The sequence below is a fragment of the Elaeis guineensis genome, chromosome 15, assembly GCF_000442705.2.
Source record: "Elaeis guineensis isolate ETL-2024a chromosome 15, EG11, whole genome shotgun sequence".
NCBI lineage: Eukaryota > Viridiplantae > Streptophyta > Magnoliopsida > Arecales > Arecaceae > Elaeis > Elaeis guineensis.
Genome location: NC_026007.2, coordinates 63,430,167 through 63,457,399, shown reverse-complemented (window position 1 = coordinate 63,457,399; position 27,233 = coordinate 63,430,167). Strand labels below are relative to the sequence as shown.

Sequence of the window (27,233 nt, the reverse complement as noted above, 5' to 3'; positions counted from 1 at the left end):
TATGCTTATGATGATATTTAAAATTAAAAAAAATAACTATTACTACTAACAAAAAAGAATAATGCAATTACTTATATACCAAGAGTTTATACTAACTATAATTATGATTTATGAAATATTTAAATTACTAGCTCGGTCCAAACCACCTATTCACGCGAGTAGTGGGGTTGCTTTAGCTGCGATGAGATATGATGTATGCTTATGGTGGCACTAAAATGAAAAGAAATATGTCAAAAAAAAAGAAATGAAGAAAAATATATTATTATTATTTTAAAAAGAGAGAGAGAGACTGAGGGAAAAAGATACACCGTGAGCTAAATAGAGGAACGTTATGAAAGGAGTAATCTTGGAAATGCCCGACCGGATCCTCCATCTACACCTGTTCCACTATCCTCCTGTTCTTTCAAAGAGACCCCTTAATTAACCAGCAATGGAAGAATACATGCGATAAACCAACAAGAAGTCGAAAGCACCCATGAAAGCCTTTGTCATACTGGTCATGGAACCCTCTCACACCTACCTACCTCCGCTGAGGGAGTTGGAAGACACCATAGTAATCGATGAAAGATTTAAGTTGGGTGATGCCAAATCCAAAGAATCAGCTTCTAAGAACACCAGGGCCACCTCATCTGCGAGACTGTCATCCCCGTTAAGATACTGGATCACCTGTCTCATGGTAGGCCTGACCTCTGGAATGGACTGCGAACAAACCAGTCCTAGCTTTAGTACCAGCTCAACTTCCTCCCTTACATAGGACTCTCCGAGCTTGGGATCCACAGCCTCCAATATTTGGCCTCTCATTTTGCACTCCCTCACCCAGTCCTTCAAGAGCAGCTGTCCCGTTGGAGCATCGTGCTTGATTGGCCTCCGACCACACGCCACCTCTAAAAGCAATATGCCATAAGCGAAGACATCCGAACTGGCCATGGGTTTGCCGGTGCATGATAGTTCTGGTGCGATGTATCCTAAGGTTCCAACCACAAGCGTCGTGTGAGGATTCTTACCACGCTCGTATAATCTAGCAAGACCGAAGTCTCCCAACCTTCCATTCATATCATCATCCAATAGAACGTTGCTAGACTTGATGTCTCTGTGGACAACTACTTGCTCCCATTCTTCATGTAGGTAGAGGAGTCCCAAAGCAACTCCCTTGAGGATCTTAAACCGCTGATCCCAACTCAACAGCCCACACTTCTCACCTTCAAAGAGGAAGGTGTCAAGGCTGCCATTTGGCATGAGCTCATAGACGAGGAGGAGGTCTTCGTTTCGCTTGCACCATCCTTGGAGCTGCACCAAATTCCTGTGTCTCATGCGGCCCAAGCACGCCACCTCGGCAATGAATTCTCTCACTCCTTGCCTGGAATTACTAGAGATCTTCTTGACTGCAACTTCTTCTCCAGTGCGTGGTAGAGTGCCCTTGTACACAAGGCCAAAGCCACCCGAGCCAAGAAGCTCCGTCTCTTTGAATCCTTTGGTTGCCTTGTAAAGGTCCTTGTACGGGAACCTTTGAGGATAATCTAATTCCCAATCCTCAAGAGTCTCTGCAAGCTTTGCCTTCTGCCATAAGTGCCAGGAAACAGAGAATGCAAGCGCTACTAAAAGAAGCGTAGCAAGAGAAGATACGCCCCCAATTTTGATTCCAGAGAATTTAGAAGTCGATGAAGCTTTCGCTGGTTGTGGAGGAAGGGGTAGGTGAGATAGATCAAGGGAGCTCGCCACGCCATTGGTCCGAAAGCTCCATCCCAAAATGTAATGAGAACTCGAGAGCTCTCCTGTCGATGAAGAGAAACCAACATACATGTATTTTTTAAGAACTGGTGACAGATCGATGGCGTGTGATATGAGAGGTCGGCTTGGTTTGCCTACGGAGAAGGGAGCAATGGTCACATTCAGAATTTTTGAAACACCATCGTAATCTATCCAGGCCTGAATTGGTTGCCCACTTCCCAGTTTAAAATTCACCATCTTGGAACTATTAGCGTAGTAGGAGGTAGGTATCGAAACATTGGGAACAACGCTGTTTATATCGACCCCAACTTCACTCTCATGGATGTCCGCGAATGAACTAGATTTCGGGATGGTGTCAAACTCAACCGCAAAGACATGGTTGGAAGAATTTCCATTGTTACTGCTATTGAGGAGGCCAAGGTAGTTGCAACAACCGCCTCTGAGAGTCTTCGTAGGGGCCACTGCAAATGCCAAGCCATGGCCGCCTAGGTTCCCGACAGTGATGATGTCGAAGACGAAGATGGTGCTGAAGGAGATTGTAGTCGGCGTCATGGAGCGAGTGTTGAGCAGCATTTGAATTGGTGAGGAGAAGAAGGCATGGCCCGTAACTTTGTGTGTGTCATTGGTGAGCTGAAGCACTCCATTTGATGCGGTACGAGCAGAGCCACCTAAACTCAGATTAGTGGCTGATTTAAAACCGTTGTAGGTAAAATCGATATTAACTGAGAGAGAAGAGCTAGCCAAGAGAAGAACGAGGAACGGAAGCACAATGGATGCTACCATGATAACTTGAGGAAAACCAGGAGAAGATAGTGGAGACAAGGGGGCCTTTGCGATGGACAAGCTCGTTGAGAAGTTTTTTTTTTTTTTTTTGGGGTAAAATCGTTGGGAAGTCTTTTTGAGTGAATGGAACGAACGAGTCCTTTTGAACTATTCAGAAGATGACGAGCGAAAATAAAAAGTTTCCAACTTCGACGGCCAAGTGCGGGTCCAGTTAGAAATAATTGCAGGGCGACAAATGCTAGCCTAGGCGGCTTGGATGACTTCCGAACAATAATAATTAATAATTGCAATACTTCTGCACTTGGACAAAAATGTAGACTTTTGCGCATCAGTTCCAATTCTCATCTTCAGATAGTGATGCCTTCGCTGAAGGACAAGATCGGCCCAATCGATACGGGCATTCTCGTGCCAGGACCAAGACTTTCGAAACAACGGATGTAGGATTATTGAAATCAAATTTTAAATTTTTTAATCATTTAAAAAGGAAAGAATTAATAGTCTATTTTAAAAATTAAGATATAAAAAATTTAAAAATTTCCAACAGTCAAAAGTACGAATTTGAGAGCGATTGGACAAATAAATAAAACATTTATTTCCAACCACTAATTATATGTTAGGTGGTTGTGTTTACAGCAACTCACCTGGCTTTGGCTGCTAGAAAATTCTTCAAAATCCCGAAGATTGGCTAATCTTATAAATGCCCAGCGCATTCCATATTTTTGTACCTGCAATGTATCTCATTACTTTTAAGGATTATTTTTCTGCCGTTTTGCAGGAACACCCACAATTATACTGGAGATTAAGAATGGCTGTGTGTTGATCAGAAAGGCAAAAAATTCTCAACCCTGCAAGGAAATACCACCTCTGAGCTATACTCTAGGTTTGGAGCGAATTGTCTAAATGCTATTTCTTAATGGAATTTATTTTGTGATTACAAAGACTAATTTAGAATGCCACAAATTTTATATGGCTTTTTATCATAGTAAAATATCACATCCTCGATTTAAGATCGCAAGCCAGGATCGTTACAACCACCACATACTCACAAGAAACTCTCCTCACAAGTATATAAAATATTTCTTCATGATATCATAAAATAATAGTAGGATAAATAATTAATAAGTTAACGTTCAACTTAATTTAAATAACTAAATCAAATGCCTTACAAAATAAAATTTCAAGTTTTGTATCAAACTTTAGTAAATCCTAATCTAAAATAAGGATATAAAATCCTACTTCTAATTGCTTTCCCATAATTAATCCCTAAGTTAAGCTGGTCCTTTAAATCTGTAAAAATTGTAAAATATAGAGTAACGAGCTAGACTGTTTAATAAGTAATTAATATCTTAACTACAAATTTTAGATATTATCATAAAATATATAAAACAAATGCTATGAATAAACATAGGAATATAACTCATGCAATCAAATTCTTTCAAATATATTTTACATATATATTCAATGATCCAATTCGAAATAAATGCATTCAACTCATCAGCCTTAGCTATAACCATACTTATATCTTGTGGTAGGATCAGAATAGAAATAATGAGCTCAATTATAATCAAAATGTCAATGCATAACCCCCATTGATAGGATCCAAAGAATCAATGCACAATCTCTATTGACAAAGTTCAAAGAACCAATGCACAAATCTCATTGGCAAGCTAAACTATAGTTAGGTGGAGAGTTCAAATACGATGCATATAAAAATACTTTTGTAAGATAACATTTATATCATAATTTTAGTCAATATATGCATATTTCATAACAAATCAATAAATCATAATTTTTCAAAAAATCATAAAATTTGCAAGTTTACTCTTTATTTAAAATATAATTTCGTACACACATAAATCAATAATTATTTTTTTTACTTTTAAACTAAAATTATTTAAATAAAATATCTTTAAAAGATTATTTATTACTTATCTTGGCAAAAATAATGAACAAACAAATTTAATCAATCTTGAAAGGATCCTTCAAAATCTATTATTCAAAATATATTTTTTTATCAAAATTTAATCATGCATATTTTATAATAAAAATCCTAAATTTTGATATTTTCATAAGGATAGCAAAGTGGTAGCATCTCCTGATCAGTCCAATAAAGATAATTTTAACTGATCATGACTAGACTAGAATATAGGAGGTTAATAGAGATCGAGGATGATAAAACTGGTAATATCTAACAAAAGTTAACGTGGAGGTTGACACGCTGCCTGATGAACACAGATCAGTTTGATCAAATAACTTTGTCTAATCAAAATCACTTAAGATATAAGTACTCGACAAAATCAATAAAGACTAAATCTTGAGATCCGACAAAGGCTCCAGTGATACAGACATGCTAGCCGACCAATAGGATCATTTAAAGTTTCTCTATTGGAGTCAACTTGGATTCAAAACAATAAGCCAGACTAGGTGGTAGTGCCTAGTGATATATGCCGATCCAATCAAAATAACTATATCTAATCAAAGGTCTATCTAGAGTACAGATGGTTCAATAGAAATTGAAAGTTACAAAATCTAATGATATTAAATGAAGGCCAGTAAGAACCAATACACTACATGACTATTAGAATGGTTCAAAATTGCTTTACTAGAATCAATTGAAGTCATAGGGTAGAGACCCTCTGGGTGCACCCAACATCATACTGAGAAAGAAAAGAGAGAGAAAATCCAAAGAGAGAGAAAAATAATTTAGAAAGAGAAACTAGCAAGAAAGTGATGAAAAAGAGAGAGAAATGAGAGAGAGGAAGTCTACCTTTTCTTTCTTTCTTTCTTTTCTTTTTTTATTCTTTTCTCTTTCTTTTATTTTTTTCTTTACTTGGCTTATTAGCAAAATAGGGGAGCTTATGCTCACCCTTCCTCCTAAAATAGGGGAGGCCTTATTAGCCTAACGGTGGCTGTTGACCGACAATGGTGCTAGTTAGGTAGTGCTACCAGAGGTCCCGTAATCAACTATTCATGGTGATGACCAGCATGGAAGAGGTAATCAAAGAAACAAATTAAAAAATAAGAGATATTCTTGGCTTGATCGGGTGCTAGCCCATTCAGCGACGACTCAACTCTGATTATGGCCAAAGCTCACCGTAGAGGAGAGACCAAAGCTTTTACAGACGTACACCAATGAAGGGAAAGATGGCCGAAAGTAGGAGGGCTGGCCTTGCTAATTAGGAAAAACAAGGCATCACCTTCTTTAGTAAATATTTGACAATAACGCCTTGGTTGGAAGTTTGAGGAAGAAAAGAAAAGAAAAGAAAATATTAGTAAGGAGAGAAAAAAAAAAGAAAAAAAAGTATGTATATTTTTTTCCGCTTGATTGAAAGTTTAAAGAAAGAAAAAGAAAATTTCTTCCCTTCTTGATTGGAAGCAAAGAAGAAAGAAAATGTTACAACCTTCTTTTGCTATTATACTCTTGAAAAAAACTGAACAAATCTAAAAAAAATAAAAAATAAAAAAATCTTATTTTTTAATTTTTTCTATCTTTTCTTTTGTTTTCGTTGATTTTTTTTATCCATGGGAGTCTCAATCGGATGAGAGGCTTAGATGAAATGCTTGAAATAAATCTTAAGATTTAAATGAAATATTAATTTTGTTGTTTATTATTAAAGAGGTAACATAAAAATTATAAAAAATTCATCAACTCTCCATTTTTTTCTCTCCAAATCTATTCGATTTGAAGAAGAAAAAAGTTGAGGATACGAGGAGATTTATATTCCCTCCGTTTCTCTCCCTTTCTTCTTATTTTTTTTATAAAAAAAAACTAAGGAAAGTTAATACTTTTTCTCCCGTTCTTTCCTTTTCTTTCCTATTCTTCTCTTCCAACCAAAGAGTAACTGACCAAAATCCGGGCTCAAGGGACCATAGAAAAGAGAGAAGATTAAGTCAAAAGGATGTTGGGTTCTTACTGGCTTCCAGCAACCTGTGGTGATGGTCATAGTGCTAGTGGCAGCTGGCTATTGGGAAGAAAATAAAGAGCCGATGGCTCATTCTGATGAGGCCTGAGATCATCAATGAGGAGAATCAAAGGGAGGCTGAGGGCATTAAATAGAGCGGGAAAGGCATCGCGAATCCACCTGGGCATGGAATTCCTTTCGGTGAAGACAAGAGGAAGAAGGCTCTGGATGGGGGTCTTCTTCCCATCGTATATTTTCTTTATCTTTTTTCTTTCTCATTTGGGCTATTGTCTTAAGCCTGGGGTAGTCAAATGGATCAGGCCCAGTACTTCTTTAGTCCAATTGAGTCGGGTTTTCACAATTACAATGCATGAAACCAGAATTCAAGTCAGCATCTCTTACCTTTGACTTTTTTTACCTTTCTTTTACCTTACAAATTATTTCCTAACCGGCTAACTTAGCCTAATAGATTGATGAGCAAAGAGATGCGACTACAACAAATCACCTTGGAGGACCAATCTAGTGTTTATGAACTGAGTAAGAAGTGTTCCCCATGAGAGTCCACCTCATTCCCAACATCTTGAGCTCCTAGTTCTTGATGCTTGCCCTCCACCAACTCCGATGGTCACCTGCCTCCTATCGGTGGTGTCCATCTCTCTGATCTGACCCAACTCTCCCCACTCACTATGGACACGCACCAGTGGCAATGGTGATAATCGCCCACTGCCCAATAGGTGGGCTTTATCATTGATTTCAGTGGGTGTGATTCCTTAAGTCACAATATCAATGCTCTAGGGACCTGCACAACCCCCACTTTCATCCATGATTATATATATAAACACACGTTCACACATACACACAATCCACATAGAATGGCTTCATGCAGACTAAGAGTGTAATTGAGTCAAGCCAAATCGAGTAGCTAGTAGCTTGAGCTCAATTTGATTCAAAATACTCAAACTCGAAAATCATCTCGATATTGAGCAAGTCTTAGTATCTTAAGCTCAAGGCCAACTCAATGAAAAAAAGATAAAAATCGAGATTGACTTGACTCGACTCGAGTATCAATCAAGCCATACTCAATTTCGAGTTTGAACTTAAATTCAAATCTCAGCCTACTAATAATATATATATATTATAAATAAAAATAATATTATTAAAAATATGTATAAATTCGAATAGATTCGTAAACTGTCGAATATCATGCTACTCAAGGTCAACTCAAAAAATCATTCGATCTACTCGAGTTTGATAATAGCCGAGCCCAGTGGATCTTAGACTTAAGTTGAGGTTGAGTAGCTCACAAGCAGTTCAACTTGTTTGCACCCTTAATGCAAATACATAATCCATGATTTTTTTAATATATTATGTGGATAAAATTCCTCATGTACAGGGACAGATTTATGTATATCCAAGGGGTGTCCTTGGCTTTAAAAAAATACATATATATGATACTATATATGCATATATTTTTATATATGGAACACCTCTTTTTTAATATAAAGGACACCCCTAGTTCTCAGGTTTGAAAATTCAAACCCACCAGGCCACCAGCAGCCGACGTCTTTAACTTTTTTTTTTCCACCAACCAAAACCGACTTTTTTTTAAAAAAATCAAATTACCCAAGCACCTAATTAATGAATGAACCCTCTCTCTCTCTCTCATGAATGATGAACAGACGAACACGACTACTGATTTTTTTTTTTTAAAACCCTATGCACCTAATTAATGAATCAAGTCTCAACTCTCCCACTCTCTCTTTCTCTTAGGAACGTCTCTCTTAGGATGACAAACAAAATAGATTAATAGAACAGGCGCAACTCGACAGCTACTGTCTCTATCCTCCGGCCTCTCTTGCTCTCTTGTATACTCATTGCAGTCCTATAATTTGATTATTCTACTATTTTATATCAATCAGATACTCTCTCGATTATGTTAATATTATCTAATATTTATTTATCTATTTGTTAAAATTTTAATATGATTATATGATTTTTTTTATGAAAAGTCTGATTTTGTAGTTTAGTTGAATAGTTAATTGGTGTTTAATTAAATAGTTTATTAGTATTTATTTAAATAGTTAAATTATGGAGAGATGCTTGAAAAGAAAAATCCTATTATCACAAAGCTCATCTTAATGTCAAGATGGAGCAAGTGGAAGTGGTTTTAACTCTAGTCCTCAAACATATTCTGGTGAAATTGAAATTGATTTTTGAAAATCTTCCTGCTGATCCAACAGAGAGAAAAAGAATTTCTGATTATCATCCTAATAAGCAAGATGAAGTTAGAAGGAGATACCTACAAAAAAGTCCTTGTCAACCCCGAAATCATGCTTTTTCATAAAAATCAATTGGAGAAAAATTGCATAGATTTAATCTAAATTGGTTTAATCAATATTGAAATTGGTTGGAATATAGTATTAAAAAAGATGCAACTTTTTCTTTATATTGCTACTTATTTAAATTTGAAGAAAAAAAAGGTGGGGCAGATATTTTTGTTTTGGATAGATTTTCACATTAGAATAAAAAAGATAGGTTGGATCTTCATATTGGTTCATATATATAATAGTTCTCATAATCAAGTCATTAAAAAATATGAAGATTTAATGAAAGAGCAGCAATCTATCCAAGTGGTTATCCATAAATAATCAGAGCAAGTTAAGAATAAATATCGGCATAGATTATATGTTTCAACTACATGTGCAAGTTTTTTATTGCATCAAGGAATGCTTTTTCATTATGATGATGAATCAGAAGATTCAAATAATAGAAAAAAATTTTTTGAACTTGGGAAACTTGTTGCCAAATTGAATATGGATATAGGTATTGAAAAATACCTCGGGTAATCAACAAAAGATAGCCCCTAGTATCCAAAAAGACCTTACAAATGTAGGTGTAAGAAAAATAATTAATTTGATCATTCAGAATCTTGGAGATAATTTATTTGGGATATTGGTTGATGAATCTAGTGATATGTTTGAAAAAGAACAAATGGCAGTTGTAATATGTTATATTGATAAAATAAAAATTATCAAAAAATATTTTATTAGCATTGTATATGTTGCTAATACTTGTACTATATCCTTAAAAGTAGTAATTGATTCTATACTCTTGGAGCATGGATTGAGTGTATCTAGAATACGGGGATAGGATTATGATGGAGCCAGTAATATGTAAGGTGAATTCAATGATCTTAAATCTCTGATATTGAGAGACAATGAATCAGTATATTATATGCATTGTTTTGCTCATCAACTTCAACTGATAATTGTGGCTACCACAAAGAAGCATATTGATGGTATTTAATTTTTTGACTTGGTCTCTCATGTAACTAAGTAATTGGAGCTTCTTGTAAGAGAAAAGATGTATTTCGCTGGAGGCATGTCATGAGAATTGCAGAGGCAATAAGCAATGGTGAAATTGAAACTGGGATGAGGTTGAATCAAGAACTTTCTCTTAGAAGAGAAGATGATACATGATGGAGCCGTTATAAATCACTTTGGAACTTGATTGAGTTATTTTCAAATATGATTGATGTTCTTGATTTCATCTTTCTTGATTCTCATAATTCAATACATAAAAAAGAAGCATGTTTTCTTGTGAGATCATTACGCTCATTTGATTTTGCTTCTTTTTTACATTTAACGTTGGATATTTTGGAGATAACAGATGAGTTATCAAAGGCTTTGCAAAGAGAAGATTAAGATATTATCAATGTAATGAAACTTGTAAAAGTATCTAAGTAAAAATTACAGAAGATAAGAGTGATGAATGGGATATTCTCTTAAAAAAAGTCTACCAATTTTGTTCTCACCATGATTTTGATATCTTTGATATGAATGGTGTTCGTGTATAAGAAGAAAGATCAAAGCGTAAAGCTCTACATATTACTAACATGCATCACTATTATGTAGATGTGTTTTATAGGGTGATAAATATAAACTTTGTGAGCTAAATAATTATTTCAATGAGGTAAACACCAAGTTACTTCATTGTGTGGTATGCTTAAGTCCCAAGAATTCATTCAGAGCTTTTGGTTTCAGAAAATTGATGAAGATGGTAGAATTTTATCCTAATGAATTTTTTAGTGTTGATATTTGAGCACTTAAGCATCAACTTAAAAACTACATTTTTGATGTGCAATCACATGAAGCATTTGTTGATCTTCAGAGGCTTGATGATCTTTCAAGAAAGTTAGTGGAGATAAGAAAGTATTTTGTTTATCCTTTGGTATATATACTTTTGAAGCTTGCATTGATTTTATCAATTACAACTGCTAGTGTGGAAAGAGTTTTTTCTGCAATAAATTATGTTAAAAACAGATTACGAAATCGAATATGTGATCAATTTATGAATGATTGTCTAACGACATATATAGAAAAAAATATATTTGAAAATATCACGGATGAAACTATTATGTATCGTTTTCAAAACATGAGAACTCGTAGAGGAGAATTGTATTGAATGCATGTTATTTTAATACTTGTTTTGATGTAATTATAAGATGACTGTTTTGAATGAATTTTATTTTATTAATAATTTTTACTGAATTATAAAAGTATACTATTGTCTTGTATACTTTATTATTTTTAATATTTTATAAAATAAATACTTATCAAAGGATATCCTTTTGGAAATTTTTTGGATCCATCCCCGCCACGTAGAAATAGCATGGAGAAAGTGGATCATAGAAGTCATCATCCGCATGTTAGTTTCATGCTGTATTATGTCTGCACAAAACCAATCTGTGGACTTGGCACACCAGAGAACCATCCGCCCATACAATTCTTATGCAGTCGAGAAACTGCATAGAGAAAGATATGCAAACACCATGCACCAATGATTATTAGTAATTTTAATCTTAAAGGCCATGCTTTATCTTTTTTTTCTTTCTTCTTCTTTTAGAGGACCCGTCAAAACACTATTGCACATTTCATTTACATAAAATGGGTACAAAGATAAGGTGTTGGGGAGCCTAGCACCACTAGAAGTAACATAAAAGAGAAGGAATACTGGGAGAGGGGGAATCAAATAGGAGACAGGGAGAGACGAAGCTTCATCCCAATCAGCTCTTAATCTCCTCTGTTCCCTTTACCCAATGAGAGTTGTAGACACCACCATATCCAAGGGCGGCTCAACACATTAAAGACTTAAACTAAATACTAGAATGAGGCTTTTTTTTTAATTAAAATTTATATAATTTTTTTACTAAAATCTTATTTTTCTAGCTTTTTGAGATATAAAATTTTTAATTAAATATTTATAATCAAGTTCTTCTTATATTTATTTTTCAATTGATAATAAAGCCAATCCATTTAATTTTTCTTGAGACATTGTTGATCTTAAGTAAGATTTTATTAATTTTATTTTTGAAAAACTTCATTCTGCCGAAGCAACACTTATTGAAATTATTAATATTATTTTAAAAGTAATATATATATTTGGAAAAGAGTCGAATCTTCTTATATAATTGAGTATATCCATTGGACTGTTATCTTCTACTTGTATAATTTTTTTTTAAAACTTTTAGCTCTGAAAATAAATCTAAATCATTAATATCAGAGTAATTATTATATTTTAAAAAATATTCAAGATTAAGATAATATTCTTTCAAACTATCATTGTCTAACGGCTTCAATTTTTTATCATTAAATAGAAAATCAAAAATATTTTTATATATCTTAAATTATTTAAATTTATTTTGAAAAAAAAATATTTAATTTATTATATATAAAAAATAATTAATTTTAAATAATTTTTCAAGAAAAAAATTAATAATTATGGAAGTCGGTGATCGTGCGCACGGGCAGGAAGAGATGGGGAGATGGTGAGCTGAGAGCAATGTTGGAATGATTCTCCTCTCCCATCTTTCTCTATCTAATTATCTCTGTCTTATCCACGTGGATAGTGTACCAACACATGACTCAGTCATTTACTCCCTCTCCGACTTTTTATCATTACAGAGGCACGCATAGAAATTCTTAATTTTTTATGCTGTATTCCAAATCTACAAGCACAAAAGCCTCGGTGTGGATAACGGATCATTTGTACCCAGAGAAGTTTCGATGTGGGAGGTTTGGTCTGCTTGGAAAGGAAGCAAACCCAACAACCATAAATGCTTTATATTGAGAAGTGAAGAAATTGCTTCTTGGAAGGCCACACCTCATAAAGCACGGAATCCTAAGCTATGCTATAATGGTGGCGTGCCTCTGCTATGAGGAGAGCTAACCCCAAAGATTGCATAGCTATTAGTGGGAAAGAAAAAAGGAAGGCAACTCATGGCCTGAAATTATTTGAGATTAAGATACTAAAATAGTGAAACCAAATGAATGGTGGGGCCTAAAGCAAATGGAGGCCTAAAGCAAAGATTTTAGTGGCTTTACCCTTTAGCCAGCTCTGACCATATCCATCTCCTTCCTCCTATAAGATTTACAATAAGATTTGCATAAAACAAAAATTAAAAAAAAAAATAAACCCTAAGCTGTTTGATGGTTAATGCTATGATTATAAATTAAACCAAAGCTTGTTTTGGGATATCAATCAAATCAAAGAAAGTTTTAGAAAATTAAAGGAAGATAATATTTGAGAGATGAAGGGAAGTACCACCAAAAAGAGTTGCCCTTTCAATATATGTATCTCTGTCTCTCTTTGGGAGAGAAGAAAAAAGAAAGTGAACACATGGGTTTGTGCTCTATATCTTTTTAGCTCTCTTTATTGGAAAAAAAATGAAAAGAGGAGAAGAAATTAGATGGATCCTATAGCTAGTTTTCCTAATGTTTATTGAATCTACAACTAAAATAAGCTGACTAATAGGGAATTGGAGTAGCCGAAAATATGTGAAATTTAAATTTTCCTTTTTATTCTTTAGATATAGTTGAATGGTTTTAAGTAATATAACATAATAAAATTCTTATTTATTTGGATATATAGCCTTGGACCTAAACTAATTCTAGTTTTAGATAAAGAATCTTGTCTGACATCGAATTTTGCACAAGGTGATCTATATATGTCCAGACTTTTAATCAGGCCTAAATAGGTGGTTAAAAATCTCCAAAAAGATTTGCCACCAATAATATAGGTTGATAAATCCAGAAAATGATAGTTATGCTAACCCTTCATTTGCTAAATATCATCAAAATGTAAACAATGACCGTTGATGCATATTATGTTAAAATAGAAGTATTAGGATATGAGGATCTATATGGGCTTATTTAGTTGCACATCAATTATATACTAGGAAGATTTTAAATACTTATAGAAAGCTAATGAATCTAAATAATACTTTTTTGCTAGCCTTTTTGAACGAGACTTAGATCATTATAATTACTATCAGATTTGGATTTTTAAGCTGGTGAATATTAGTCCAACATCAATGATATATTGAGGACATTTTGGGTACTTAAACAAATGTAAAGGAACCCTAATAACATCTTTCAGCAAGCCTTTATAGGTAAGGTTTTGGATCCTTGCATAAAGAAATCTAATTTTGGAAGTCAATACAAATTTTTAAAGCATCAATACATGACCTTATATACCAAGAGTTTATTCTAATCATAATCATGATTTCTATGAAGTATTCAAAATATGAGAAGAAGCTCAATTGGCACAATCCAAATATCCACACAATTAGCTTGGTGACTAGTTAGGATAAGATATGATGTTTATATATGCTTATAGCGACATTTAAAATGAAAAAAGGAAAAAAAACCTATTACTACCGGAAGAAAAGAAGTAATGCCATTATGTTATATATCAAGAGTTTATTCCAATCATAGTTATAATTTTATGAATTATTGAAATTATTAGAACAAGCTCAATCCAATCAACCTATTCATAGGAGTAGCCGCATATTACTTGCGATAAGATTTGATGTTTGTGCTTATGGTGACATTTAAAATTAAAAGAATAGTTGTTACTATTGGAAAAACAAAGAAAAGATTAATGCAGTTACCTGATATACGAAGAGTTTATTTCAATCATAATTACTATTTATAAAATATTCATATTATTAAAACAAGCTCAGTTTAGTCCACCTGGTCACACGAGTAGTTGGGTCACTAGCTGGGATAAGATATAATGTTTATTGGGAAAAAAAACTTCTATTATCACTAAAAGAAAAACGAAAAAAAGAAATAGATACATGAAAAGCTAAGTAGAGATACGATATAGAAAGACTATGCTAGGATATGCCATAGCGGCCCTCCATCCACACCTATTCCTCTATCCTTCTGTTCTTTCTAAGTAAGAGAACCCTTCTCCAATAACAGAAGAATACAAGCCATAAACTACTTATAATTCGAAAGCACCAACCAAAGCCGTTATACATATTGGTCAAGGAACCCTCTCACACCAACCTGCCTTTAAGGAGGGAGTTAGAAGACACCATATTAAAGGATGAAGGATATATGTTGCATGATGCCAAATCCAAAGAATCAGCTTTTAAGAACATAAGAGCCACAACATCTATGAGATTGTTATCCCCGTTGAGGTATTCGATATCACCTGCTTTATGGTAGGCCTAACCTCTAGAATGGACTAAAACAAATTAATAGTCCTAGCTTAAGTATTTGCTCAACTTCCTCCCTCACATAGGATTCATCAAGCTTGGGATCCACAGCCTCCAATAGTTGGCCTTTCATTTTGCATTCCTTCACCCAGTCCATCAGAAGCACCTATCCCAAGCTCAATTACTATTTAGTCAGCCTTGCTGATGCATCTATATATGTGTTATCTTTCAGCTTGGGTGAGTAGCTCCAAATAGCTTCTTGGGAAGTTCTCAAGAGAGAAGAATTGAACTGATAGGTTTTCAACCCACACTCCAATGTGGACACTACAATTGAATGATTCAGGTTGTGCACTTCTAAGGTCACCGTGTTAAAATAGTTGAATAGTCTTGAAAGAACTCTCCATCCTGCTACTTAATGGCAAATAGATATTCCAAGATTTTCTTTTGCCAACGACTATTGATGAAGTGTGACACAAATGGTCAACCAACCTCTCAAAAGAGTGAATTGAGTTCAACTGTAGCTTAGTGTACCACAACCGAACTGTCTTCCTAAAGTAGCTGGGAAGGCTTGACAATGCATTGCATTAAAGGCCTCTTGAAGCATCATGAGGGCTCTGAAACCTTCCAAGTGGCCTTGGAGGTTGGTAATTATATCCTAGGTCTCCAATTGGGGCATCTTGAATCAAAAAGCAAGAGATTCCTCCATAATCTTTGCCAAGAATGGAGGGTTGATTGTGAAGTCGACTTCATCCTCAAGCTTAGCATTGTGGCCCCTCAAAGCATCACGGCGCTGATCCATCTCTCCAAACCTATATTCGAGGATGAGCTCCCTCCTAAAGATCCTCTCCTATCGGTGATGGGATGAATGTTCCAACATCGATCCCTCTCGAGACTGTAAGCTCGAGAATCCTTGCAGTGTCCCTCATCCTATGCTCTATGGATGAGAATAATGGCTATATCGTGCCCATCCTGGATTCTGAAGATGGAAATCACATGCCAACTACACTGAATATCCTCCTAATCTTCCACGGCACAAGTCTGCTATGGTAATTGTTGTGAATATATGATTGCTGCTGCTGGTGGTTGGCAATTGTCTGTTGCAAGTTCTAGATAATTATGATCAACATCTGAACCTATTGCATAAGTAGAAGGAATTGCTTAGTAGTGACCAGCAGATTAAGCTATGACTCTTACTATGGAGCTCTCCGAGGGCTCTAGAAGGAGCTATCGGACTCCATGGTTGCATCCTGCTGAGCAGCTATAGTAACTGTCTAGGTTCTCCTTGACTTCATCACTGTGTATCATCCGCTCGATCACTCAAATCTCCAAAGATGGGATCAAAACCTTTCTTCTAATGCTAATATATGACCACTGGGAATCAGATTGATCCAAGCATCGAGTTGGTGGGTGTCACTGGAGATCTCAACTTATCTACCATTCGGATCGGAGAGATCAAATGAGGTCGCTGCAAAACCTCACAATGATGTTCTGATGGCTACTACACTCAATTGATAGTGATCCCAACACCGAGCACCCTCAAGTCGATATTGCACAACAAAAGAATGACTCTAAATAGCACTCTAATGCTAGCTCCAACCTAATTAAATAACAAAAATAAAAAAATCCATCCACTGAAGTATATCCGACAAAGGACTCTCTGATGCCTAAACCAAACAAAACTCTCAAGGAACAATAGAAAGCCTGATGAGAGGGGCAAAGATGTAGTACATGAGAGTCAAAAAAGAACTTACTTAGAGTACTCCTGAGAATTCAATATATAGGCAAACCCAGAGGCCATCACTGAATAGTTTAGGGCTATACATTGGTGATACGAAAATATACTGTATCTCGCCCGTGCTTCTCGGTCATGGGATATACTCAAGTATTGCATCTATTCGCATGAAGGGCTTATTCCAATCATAATTATAATTTTATAAAGTATTAAAATTATTAGAAGAAACTCGATCCAATCCATCTATTCATATGAGTAGTTGAATTATTGCTTGGGATGAGACATGACGTTGATGCTTATGGTAACATTTAAAATTAAAAAAAATAATTACTATTAAGAAAAAAATAATGGGATTACTTTATATATCAAGAGTTTATTCTAACTATAACTATGATTTATGAAATATTTAAATTACTAGAAGAAGCACGGTCCAAAATACCTACTCGCTCCAGTGGGTCGCTTTAGCTAGGATACTATGTATGCTTATGGTGATATTAAAAATAAAAAATTATGTCGAAAAAAAGACATTAAAAATAAAGAAAAATATATTATTATTATTTTAAAAAGAGGAAGAGACAAAAAGGAAAAGGTTACACCAAAAGCTAAATAGAGAAACGGCATGGAAAGAGTAATCTTGGATATGCCCATCGGATCCTCCATCAGCACCTGTTCCACCATCCTCCTGTTCTTTCAAAGAGACCCCTTAACCAGCAACGGAAGAATACATGCGATAAACCAACAAGAAGTTGAAAGCACCCATGAAAGCCTTTGTACATACTGGTCATGGAACCCTCTCACATCTACCTACCTCCGCTGAGGGAGCTGGAAGACATCATAGTAATGGATGAAAGATTTCAGTCGGGTGATATCAAATCCAAAGAATCAGTTTCTGAGAACACAAGGGCCACCTAATCTGCGAGACCGTCATCCCCGTTAAGATATTGGGTCACCTCTCATATTAGGCCTGACTTCTGGCATGGACTGCGAACAAACCAGTCCTAGCTTTAGTACCAGCTCAACTTCCTCCCTCACATAGGACTCCCCAAGCATGGGATCCACAGCCTCCAATATTTGGCCTCTCATTTTGCACTCCCTCACCCAGTCCTTCAGAAGCAGTTGTTCTGCTGGAGCAGTGGACTCGATTGGCCTCCGACCACACGCTACCTCTAAAAGCAAAATGCCTGTTGAAATGAGCTGTAAATCCCTCTGATTAAGAATGCAATCATCTAATTAGAGGAAAATATATTTGTATAATTCCTAAATTGAATCCCTCTGATTAGGAATGCAATCGTCTAATTAGAGGAAAATATATTTGTATAATTCTTAAATTGAATCCCTCTGATTAGGAATACAATCGTCTAATTAGAGAGAAATATATTTGTATAATTCCTAAATTGAGCCCATGAAAATTAATAAAAAGGGCCCATTTGGTCCTAGAGATGTATCCTTCTTCCTCTGAAATTTTCGTCTTCACCCTCTTTTCTATTCTTCTTCTATTTATACTTCTGTTTGTCAACATGGTATCAGAGCCTATTTAGGGAACAGAGTGCTCTGTTCTGCCTCTTCAACCGTCGATCGTCTACAACTCAAATCTCTCCTCTCAAACAGAGTGGGATCTGTTCCCCCTTCAAACCATCACCGCTGCTCTCTCTGTGGATCCCTGCAAACCTTGAAAGCCATTCTCCGTTTTCGTTAAATCTCTTACTCTCTCTCTCTCTCGCATCCCTTCATCTTCATCACCACCTCTGCTATGATCGCCGCCTCCACTGCCGCAGCCATCGTCGCCGCCGCCACTGCTGTCGCTGCTTCTGCCATCGCCACTGCAATCGCCACCGCTGTCGCTGCTACCGCCGCTGCCATCGACGCCACCACCGTTTCCACTCAAGAACTACGGGGTTGAAAACGGTTCTCATCCCTTATTAGGTATTTTTTAAATACAAAAAAAAAGGGAGAACCTCTACTGCTGTCATATGTGTCTCCAATTGTAGATGCTGTTTTTTCTGGAACAACAATGGAGCGTCCAGTTTTGGAGTTTCTGAATATTATCAAGGCACCTTTCATAGAAGCAGAGATTCGATATTTTTTTGTCATCTGAGTTTATCTCAGATCGTTGGTGAGAAAACTTCAATTTCCTCCCTCAAGATTGTTCTTGTTTACTTGATCATTTAAATTTTTTTTATGGGTGATAAAACTCCTTTAACCATGGAGGATTTAGAAAAGTTAATGGTTAGGATGATGGAATCTCGTATCTCAGGTAGTGAGTTTTCAAAGATCACCCTAGAAACTAACCCGGTCAAATTGGATGGGCCGGGTACCTACTTAAGTTGGACGCGACATGTTCGTCTAATTTTGGATTCTCACAATCTTGAGGGGTTTATAAGTGGTACTGCAAAAAGGCCAGAAGGAGATGGGATAGCTGTTAGACAGTGGAATTCTAATAACTCTCGGGTGGTAGCATGGCTCCTTGCCTCTATGGTACCAAGTGTTGCTCATACGGTTGAGGCACTAACGAATGCTTATGAGTTATGGCAGGCTGTAGCCACAACTTATTCTTATAAAGGCAATAATATGCATGCCCATAAGATCCAGCGAGAGCTTCGAGGACTTAATCAGGGTTTCCGATCTGTAACAGAGTATGTTGGAGAATTAAAAAGGTTGTGAAACGATTTTGATTTTTATAATCCCTTTACCCCTACTCATCCTGGTGATGTTGATGAGTTTTGCAAATGGATAGAGCGACAGCGACTTGAGAATTTTTTGGATGGACTAAACCCAGAGTTTGAGTATCGACGCTCTTCTATTCTTAGTACACAGAAGTGGCCAACTCTTGATGAAACTATTTCTTTGGTTCTTAGTGAAGAAACTCGATTAACCACTATGTCTTCTTCTATGAACACAGCTATACGATCTGCACTTATGGTACAGTCTAATACTCTTGGAAGCTCTACTCCTAATTCTGCTCAAGAAACTCAGCCTCGACCTCGTGGGGTTAAAATTTGTGACCACTGTCATAAGCCGGGCCACATCAAAGCTTACTGCTATGAGCTACATGGTCGTCCAAATAGAGGCCGTGGTCATGGAGGTGGTCGTTTTGGTAGAGGCCGAGGTCAGTATAATCAGGCTCATTTTTCTTCTATGGGAGATTTATCAGTTGAAGAATGCAACTTTTGGAAAAATTCAGATCTGGTGTAAATATTTCTGAAAGCAGCACCTCCACAGAAGATTCTTCAAATCAACCAGCCAGTTCTCAGGGTAATTTTGCCCAAATAGGTATCAGTGATCAAATTCATGCTCTTAACTGTAGTAATTTTTCTCCATGGGTTGTTGATTCTGGAGCATCCAATCATATGACTGGATCTTTTAGAGATTTTGTGTCTTATATTCCCTGTTCCGGTCGTGATAAAGTTCGTCTTGCTGATGGCTCCTTTACCCCTATTTCTGGAAAAGGATCTATCAAATGCACTTCCGAATTACCCTTATCATCTGTTCTACATGTCCCAAGATTTCTTATAAATCTCCTATCCATTAGTGCTACTACAAATGATCTTGATTGTGCCGTAACTTTTTTCAAAACACATTGTGTCTTTCAGGAACCAAAGACAGGGAGGAAACTTGGGACTGGCATAATGCGTAATGGGCTCTACTATTTGGAGGGAGGAGTGTCTGAAGGCTACTCAGAAACCAGTTTGACTGTTTCATCTTCACAAAAGGAGGATCTGTTGCTCCAACACCGCAGGCTTGGTCATCTTTCATTTACTCTCTTAGCTCGTATATTTCCATCTATTTTTGAAACATATAAAGAGAAGCTTGTATGTGATGCCTGTGAACTAGCTAAACACACTAGAAGTACTTATCCAAACTCAGGCCGACGTAGTAAAGCAATGTTTGAGGTAGTTCATTCTGATGTATGGGGACCCTGTGGGACCACCGCTATTTCTGGTCATCGGTGGTTCGTCACTTTTATTGATTGTTTTAGTCGTTGCACTTGGGTTTATCTATTGAAAAATAAGAATGAAGTATTTCAGTCATTTAGAGATTTTCATAAAATGATTGGTACTCAATATGGAGCAACTCTTAAGATTTTTCGCTCTGACAATGGGACAGAATATCTTAATAAAGAATTTGAGGAGTATATACATAATAATGAAATTATACATCAAACGACGTATGTTGACACACCGGCTCAAAATGGAGTTGCTGAAAGAAAGAATAGACACCTTCTTGAAGTGACAAGATGTTTGATATTTTCTATGAATGTTCCTAAATTCTTATGGGGAGAAGCAGTATTAACTGCAGCATATCTGATTAACCGAATGCCACTTCGAACTTTGGACTACAAGACTCCTCTTGAATGCCTGCAAGGAACTAATTCTTTTATAATTCCCCCAAGGTATTTGGTTGTGTTTGTTTTGTTCGGGATCATCGACCTTCGGTTGGCAAGCTTGACGCTCGTGCCCTCAAGTGCATTTTTGTAGGATATTCAGCTACTCAAAAAGGATACAAATGTTGGTGTCCGACTGAGCGGAAGATGTTTATCAGCATTGATGTAATATTTCGGGAGTCTGAACCATTCTATATATCTTCTGTGTCCTCTTCCTCTCCCGTTATCTCTGGAACTGGTCGAGAGGGGGAGTCTTCTGGAGGGAGTCCTATTACTGTGGATGTTACTGTGGATGTTGGTACAAATGGTGCATCTGACACTCAAGGAGAAGCATCTGACACTCAAGGAGAAGCATCTGAAACTGCATCTGAGACTCTCCCACAGCTTGTTTTATCTGATTCATCTCCTCTCTCAGAGTCTATTACGCATTCTCCAGTCTCCAGGTCTTCCTCTCCTGTCCCAACGGTTTCATCTTCTACGACTAATGATAATTCTCCTGTACCTCCCATCCAGTTTACATTAGATAATGATGATCTAAATGTTCCTATTGCTTTACGGAATCCTACTCGTCATGCTGGTATTCCTACTCGACTTAAGGATGGAGTAGGGTACAAACATGACATCACTAACTTTATATCCTATGAGTCTCTCTCTCCATCTTATCAGAGTTTTATAGCTTCTTTGTCCTCTGTCTCCATACCCGAGAACTGGAAGGTTGCTAAGGAAAATTTCAAGTGGAAAGCCGCCATGCTTGAAGAAATGCAAGCACTAGAAAAAAATAATACATGGAAACTTGTACCTTTGCCAGCTGGTAAACAAACTGTGGGATGCAAATGGATTTTTACAGTTAAACAGACACCTGAGGGTACTGTTGAATGGTACAAAGCTCGCTTGGTAGCAAAAGGATATACACAGACTTATGGCATCGACTATGATGAAACTTTTGCACCTGTTGCAAAAATGAACTCTGTTAGAACCCTTATATCATGTGCTGCTAATTTCGGATGGGATCTGTTCCAGCTCGATGTAAAGAACGCTTTTCTTCATGGAGAACTTCAGGATGAAGTATATATGGATGTTCCTCCAGGATTTGCTACTGCTCAAACAATGGGCAAAGTATGCCAGTTACGACGATCTCTTTATGGTTTAAAGCAGTCACCTCGTGCTTGGTTCGATCGCTTCCGACAAGCAATTATTCAGATGGGGTATAAACAAAGCAATGCAGATCACACACTCTTCTTTCGGCACAACAAGGGTAAGATTGCTATTTTGATTGTCTATGTTGATGATATTGTGGTCACAGGAGATGATTCTGAGGAGATAGCTCATTTGAAGGCTCAGCTAGCACAGGCATTTGAGGTGAAGGATCTTGGATATCTTCGATATTTTCTTGGGATAGAAGTTGTTCGTTCTTCAAAAGGAATTTTTCTCTCCCAAAAAAAATATATTCTAGATCTTCTTACAGAAGTCGGTATGTTGGGATGTCGACCTATTGCTACTCCTATTGAACAAAATCATCGACTAGTAGCTGATACCGGTGTTCCTATTGATCGAGAACGTTATCAACGATTGGTAGGACGTTTGATTTATCTATCTCATACACGGCCTGATATTGCATTCGCCGTTAGTGTGGTAAGTCAGTTTATGCATGATCCACGTTCAGTTCAAATGGATGCTGTGACACGGATACTTCGTTACCTCAAAAGCTGTCCTGGTCGTGGTTTACTTTATTCTAATCATGGCAACCTACGGGTGGAGTGTTATACAGATGCTGATTGGGCTGGATCACTTGATGACCGTCGCTCTACCTCAGGTTACTGTACTTTTATTGGAGGTAATCTAGTCACTTGGCGAAGCAAGAAACAGAATGTAGTTGCTCGATCTACTGCTGAAGCAGAGTATCGAGCTATGGCACATGGCGTGTGCGAAATTTTATGGTTGCGGATCTTGTTATTGGATCTAGGCCTTTATCAGTCATCGCCCCTTATGCTATATTGTGACAATAAGGCAGCAATCAATATTGCTAATAATCCAGTACAGCATGATCGGACGAAGCACATCGAGATCGATCGACATTTTATCAAGGAAAAGCTTGATGCCAGAATCATTTGTATGCCTTATGTGCGATCTGCTAGTCAACTAGCAGATATTTTGACCAAAGGTCTTAGTGTGCCTTCTTTTTCATTTATTCGTGACAAGATGGGTCTTTATGATATCTATAACCTATCTTGAGGGGGAGTGTTGAAATGAGCTGTAAATCCCTTTGATTAGGAATGCAATCATCTAATTAGAGGAAAATATATTTGTATAATTCCTAAATTGAATCCCTCTGATTAGGAATGCAATCGTTTAATTAGAGGAAAATATATTTGTATAATTCTTAAATTAAATCCCTCTGATTAGGAATACAATCGTCTAATTAGAGGGAAATATATTTGTATAATTCCTAAATTGAGTCTATGAAAATTAATAAAAAGGGCCCATTTGGTCCTAGAGATGTATCCTTCTTCCTCTGAAATTTTCGTCTTCACCCTCTTTTCTATTCTTCTTCTGTTTATACTTCTGTTTGTCAACAATGCCATAGGCGAAGACATCCGAACTGGCCACGGGTTTGCCGGTGCGTGATAGTTCTGGTGCAATGTATCCTCAGATTCCAACCACAAGCATCGTGTGAGGATTCTTGACACGCTCGTATAATCTAGCAAGACCGAAGTCTCCCACCCTTCCATTCATATCAGCATCCAATAGAACGTTGCAAGACTTGATGTCTCTGTGGACAACCACTTGCTCCCATTCTTCATGTAGGTAGGGGAGTCCTAAAGCAACTCCCTTGAGGATCTTAAACCGCTGATCCCAACTCAACAGCCCACACTTCTCACCTTCAAAGAGGAAGGTGTCCAGGCCGCCATTTGGCATGAGCTCATAGACAAGGAGGAGGTCTTCGTTTCGCTTGCACCATCTTTGCAGCTGCACCAAATTCCTGTGTCTCATGCGGCCCCAGCACGCCACCTCGGCTATGAATTCTCTCACTCCTTGCCCGGAATTACTAGAGATCTTGTTGACTGTAACTTCTTCTCCAGTGTGTGGTAGAGTGCCCTTGTACGCAAGGCCAAAGCCACCCGAGCCAAGAAGCTCCGTCTCTTAGAATCCTTTGGTTGCCTTGTAAATGTCCTTATACGGGAACCTTTGAGGATAATCTAATTCTCCGTCCTCAGGAGTCTCTGCAAGCTTTGCCCTCTGCCATAAGTTCCAGGAAACAGAGAATGCAAGCGCTACCAAAAGAAGCGTAGCAAGAGAAGATACGCCCCCAATTTTGATTCCAGAGAATTTAGAAGTCGACGAAGCTTTCGCTGGTTGTCAAGGAAGGGGTAGGTGAGATAGATCAAGGGAGCTCGCCACGCCATTGGTCCGAAAGCTCTATCCCAAGATATAACGAGAACTCGAGAGTTTTTCTGTCGATGAAGAGAAACCAACATACATATACTCCATAAGAATTGGTGACAGATCGGTGGCATGTGATATGAGATGTTGGCTTGGTTTGCCTACGGAAAGGAGAGCAATGGTCACATTCAGAATTTTTGTAACATCATCGTAGTCTATCCAGACTTGAATTAGTTGCCCACTCAGTTTAAAATTCACCATCTTGGAATTATTAGCGTAGTAGGAGGTAGTTATCGAAACATTGGAAACAATGCTATTTATATCAACCCCAACTTCGCTCTCATGGATGTCCGCGAATGAACTAGATTTGGGGATGGTGCCAAACTCAACCGCAAAGACATGGTCGGAAAATTTTCCATTGTTATTGCTATTGAGGAGGCCAAGGTAGTTGCAACAACCGCCTCTAAGAGTCTTTGTAGGGGCCACTGCGAATGCCAAGCCATGGCCACCTAGGTTCCCGATAGTGGTGATGTCGAAGACAAAGATGGTGCTGAAGGAGATTGTAGTCGGCGTCATGGAGCAAGTGTTGAGCAGCATTTGAATTGGTGAAGAGAAGAAGGCATCGCCCGTAACTTTATGTGTGTCATTGGTGAGCTAAATATTATGGTGGATAGAGAGAGAAAAGTATTATAGTATTTCTCACCTAGGAATAAAGATGATAGAGCTCTTTGCAAGAAGAGAACTTTAGTTTTGTTTGATATTCTTCCAACTCAATATTTGATCCAAAGTGACTCAAGTACATCCCTTTATATAGATGATTTTACAACCCTTTAACTATCCTCTATACAAAATACCAAGAGTCATATTTATGAATGACACTTTGTTTTTATACATAGAGAGGAATTCTAAGTAAATTTTATAGAAAATACTAAAAGCAATTGCTAATAACAAGATAATATTAATTTAGTTTACTAATTCCAATACCTTCTCTTGAAATATGATCTCTTGGGAACACAAAAGGTTTCTTTGACCAGCATCTCTTGATTCCATGCATAATTATGTTTATTTATTTTTCAACACCCCTCTTTAAACTTAATTGTCTTCCATCCTTTATACCAAGTAAATCTTTGAATTTGTTGAAGAGATCAACTTCAAGTAGTTTAATAAAAATATCTACAATTTGATCATGAGTCTTTATATAAATAAGCTCCACATCATTGTTCTTCACATGCTCCCGGATTGAATGAAAGTGAACATCTATCAGAATAATCTTCAAATTAAAAATTATTAGAATAAAAATAGAATAAACCAAGGCTTAGAGTACCTAGAATGTAACATAGGATTCTCTTAGCCGCCTTTCAATGTGTTGATTTTGGTTCCTCCATGAATCGACTCACCAAACCAACACCATATAGTATATATGGTCTTATACATGTCAAGTACTTCAAACACCCTACCAAGCTTCTGTAGAGTGTAGAATCAATCACCTTGCCTTCATCATTCTTGGATAATTTTGCACCACAATCCACTGGTATGCTAATAGGATTGCATTTTTCCATCTTGAACCTTTTAACCACTTTTTTTACATAGTGCTATTGGGAAAGTAAAATTTTATTTTCTAATTGATTCACCTCTAAGCCAAAAAAATATGACATAAGTCTCATGTCAGTCATTTCAAACTCCTTCGTCATTGTTTGTTTGAATTCCTTGATCAATTGTGTAGAATTATCGGTGAAGATAAGATCATCAATATACAATGAAACAAGTAATATATTTTTATCCTTCTTTTTGACATAGAGGGCTTATTCATCGGAACATTGAACAAAACCATTAGCTTTGAAGTATGCATCAATTCTTGAGTTTCAAGCTCTAGGTGCTTGTTTCAAACTATAGAGTGCCTTTTATAATTTCAACATTTTATTTTCTTACCCACTTCTGATATAATCTTTGGGTTGATCAATGTATACCTCTTCATTCAAGTAGCCATTAAGAAAAGCTGATTTGACATCGAGTTGAAAAATCTTTCATTTGATTTGAGCTACCAAAGAAATCACTAGCAAACAGTTTTCATTCGAGCAACGGGAGCAAAAACCTCCTTGTAGTCAATCCCGACCTTTTGCTTGTAGCTTTTAGCCACAAGTCGTACTTTATATTTCTCTACTTCACCTTGTGCATTCTTCTTGACTTTAAAAATCTATTTTACTCCAATCAGTTCAAGCCCTTTTAGTAGAGAAGTGAGTTTTCATATCTCATTCTTCTCTATGGCTTTTATCTCCTCGTTCATGGCTTTCCTCCACTTCTCATCTTTAATTGCATCTTCAAAAGAAATTATTTCTTCATTCACAAAAAAATAAATAAGATTTAGGAGAGTTGTCACCTCATATAAATCTTGAATGCTCCTTGTCTTTAATGGTGTTGAATCATCTTCATCCGATGAAGTAGGAGATGAAGGTGGTGTTGGTTCTCTAGTTTGCTCTTTGATTTGCTCTTCATCTTGTACCATCACCATATTAGTGTTTCAATTTTAAATGCCATCTTCTTGAAACTCTACATCTTAACTTATAATGACTTTCTTCTCCTTTGGTTCATAAAGTTTGTAGGCCTTGGTTCTTGGATCATAGCCGATGAAGATGCATGACAAGCTTTTGTCATCTAACTTTCTTTTCCTATAATCTAAAATATATGCATAAGCTATGCACCCAAACACCTTTAAATGAGATATATTGGACTTGTAATCACTCCATGCTTCTTGTGGTGTTATCCCTTTCAAATTTTTTGTAGGACATCTATTAAGCAAGTAGACCACACAATTGATGGCTT

The 27,233-nt window shown here is 36.7% G+C and overlaps 1 protein-coding gene and 1 pseudogene across 1 annotated transcript; both read right to left on the bottom strand.

Annotated features, from left to right (window-relative positions):
- Positions 1-245: 245 nt before the first annotated feature.
- LOC105058296 (L-type lectin-domain containing receptor kinase S.4-like) lies at positions 246-2,546 on the bottom strand. The gene has a single exon (XM_010941176.3). It carries the CDS (start codon positions 2,509-2,511, stop codon positions 517-519), a length of 1,995 nt encoding a protein of 664 aa, XP_010939478.1. The 5' UTR covers positions 2,512-2,546; the 3' UTR covers positions 246-516.
- A 12,079-nt stretch (positions 2,547-14,625) lies between these two features.
- Positions 14,626-26,916, bottom strand: LOC105058294 (L-type lectin-domain containing receptor kinase S.4-like; annotated as a pseudogene).
- Positions 26,917-27,233: the final 317 nt, after the last annotated feature.

What these genes read in the sequence shown, in the direction of transcription:
- LOC105058296 (XM_010941176.3), bottom strand. Translation starts at nt 2,511, where the DNA reads ATGGTAGCATCCATTGTGCTTCCGTTCCTCGTTCTTCTCTTGGCTAGC.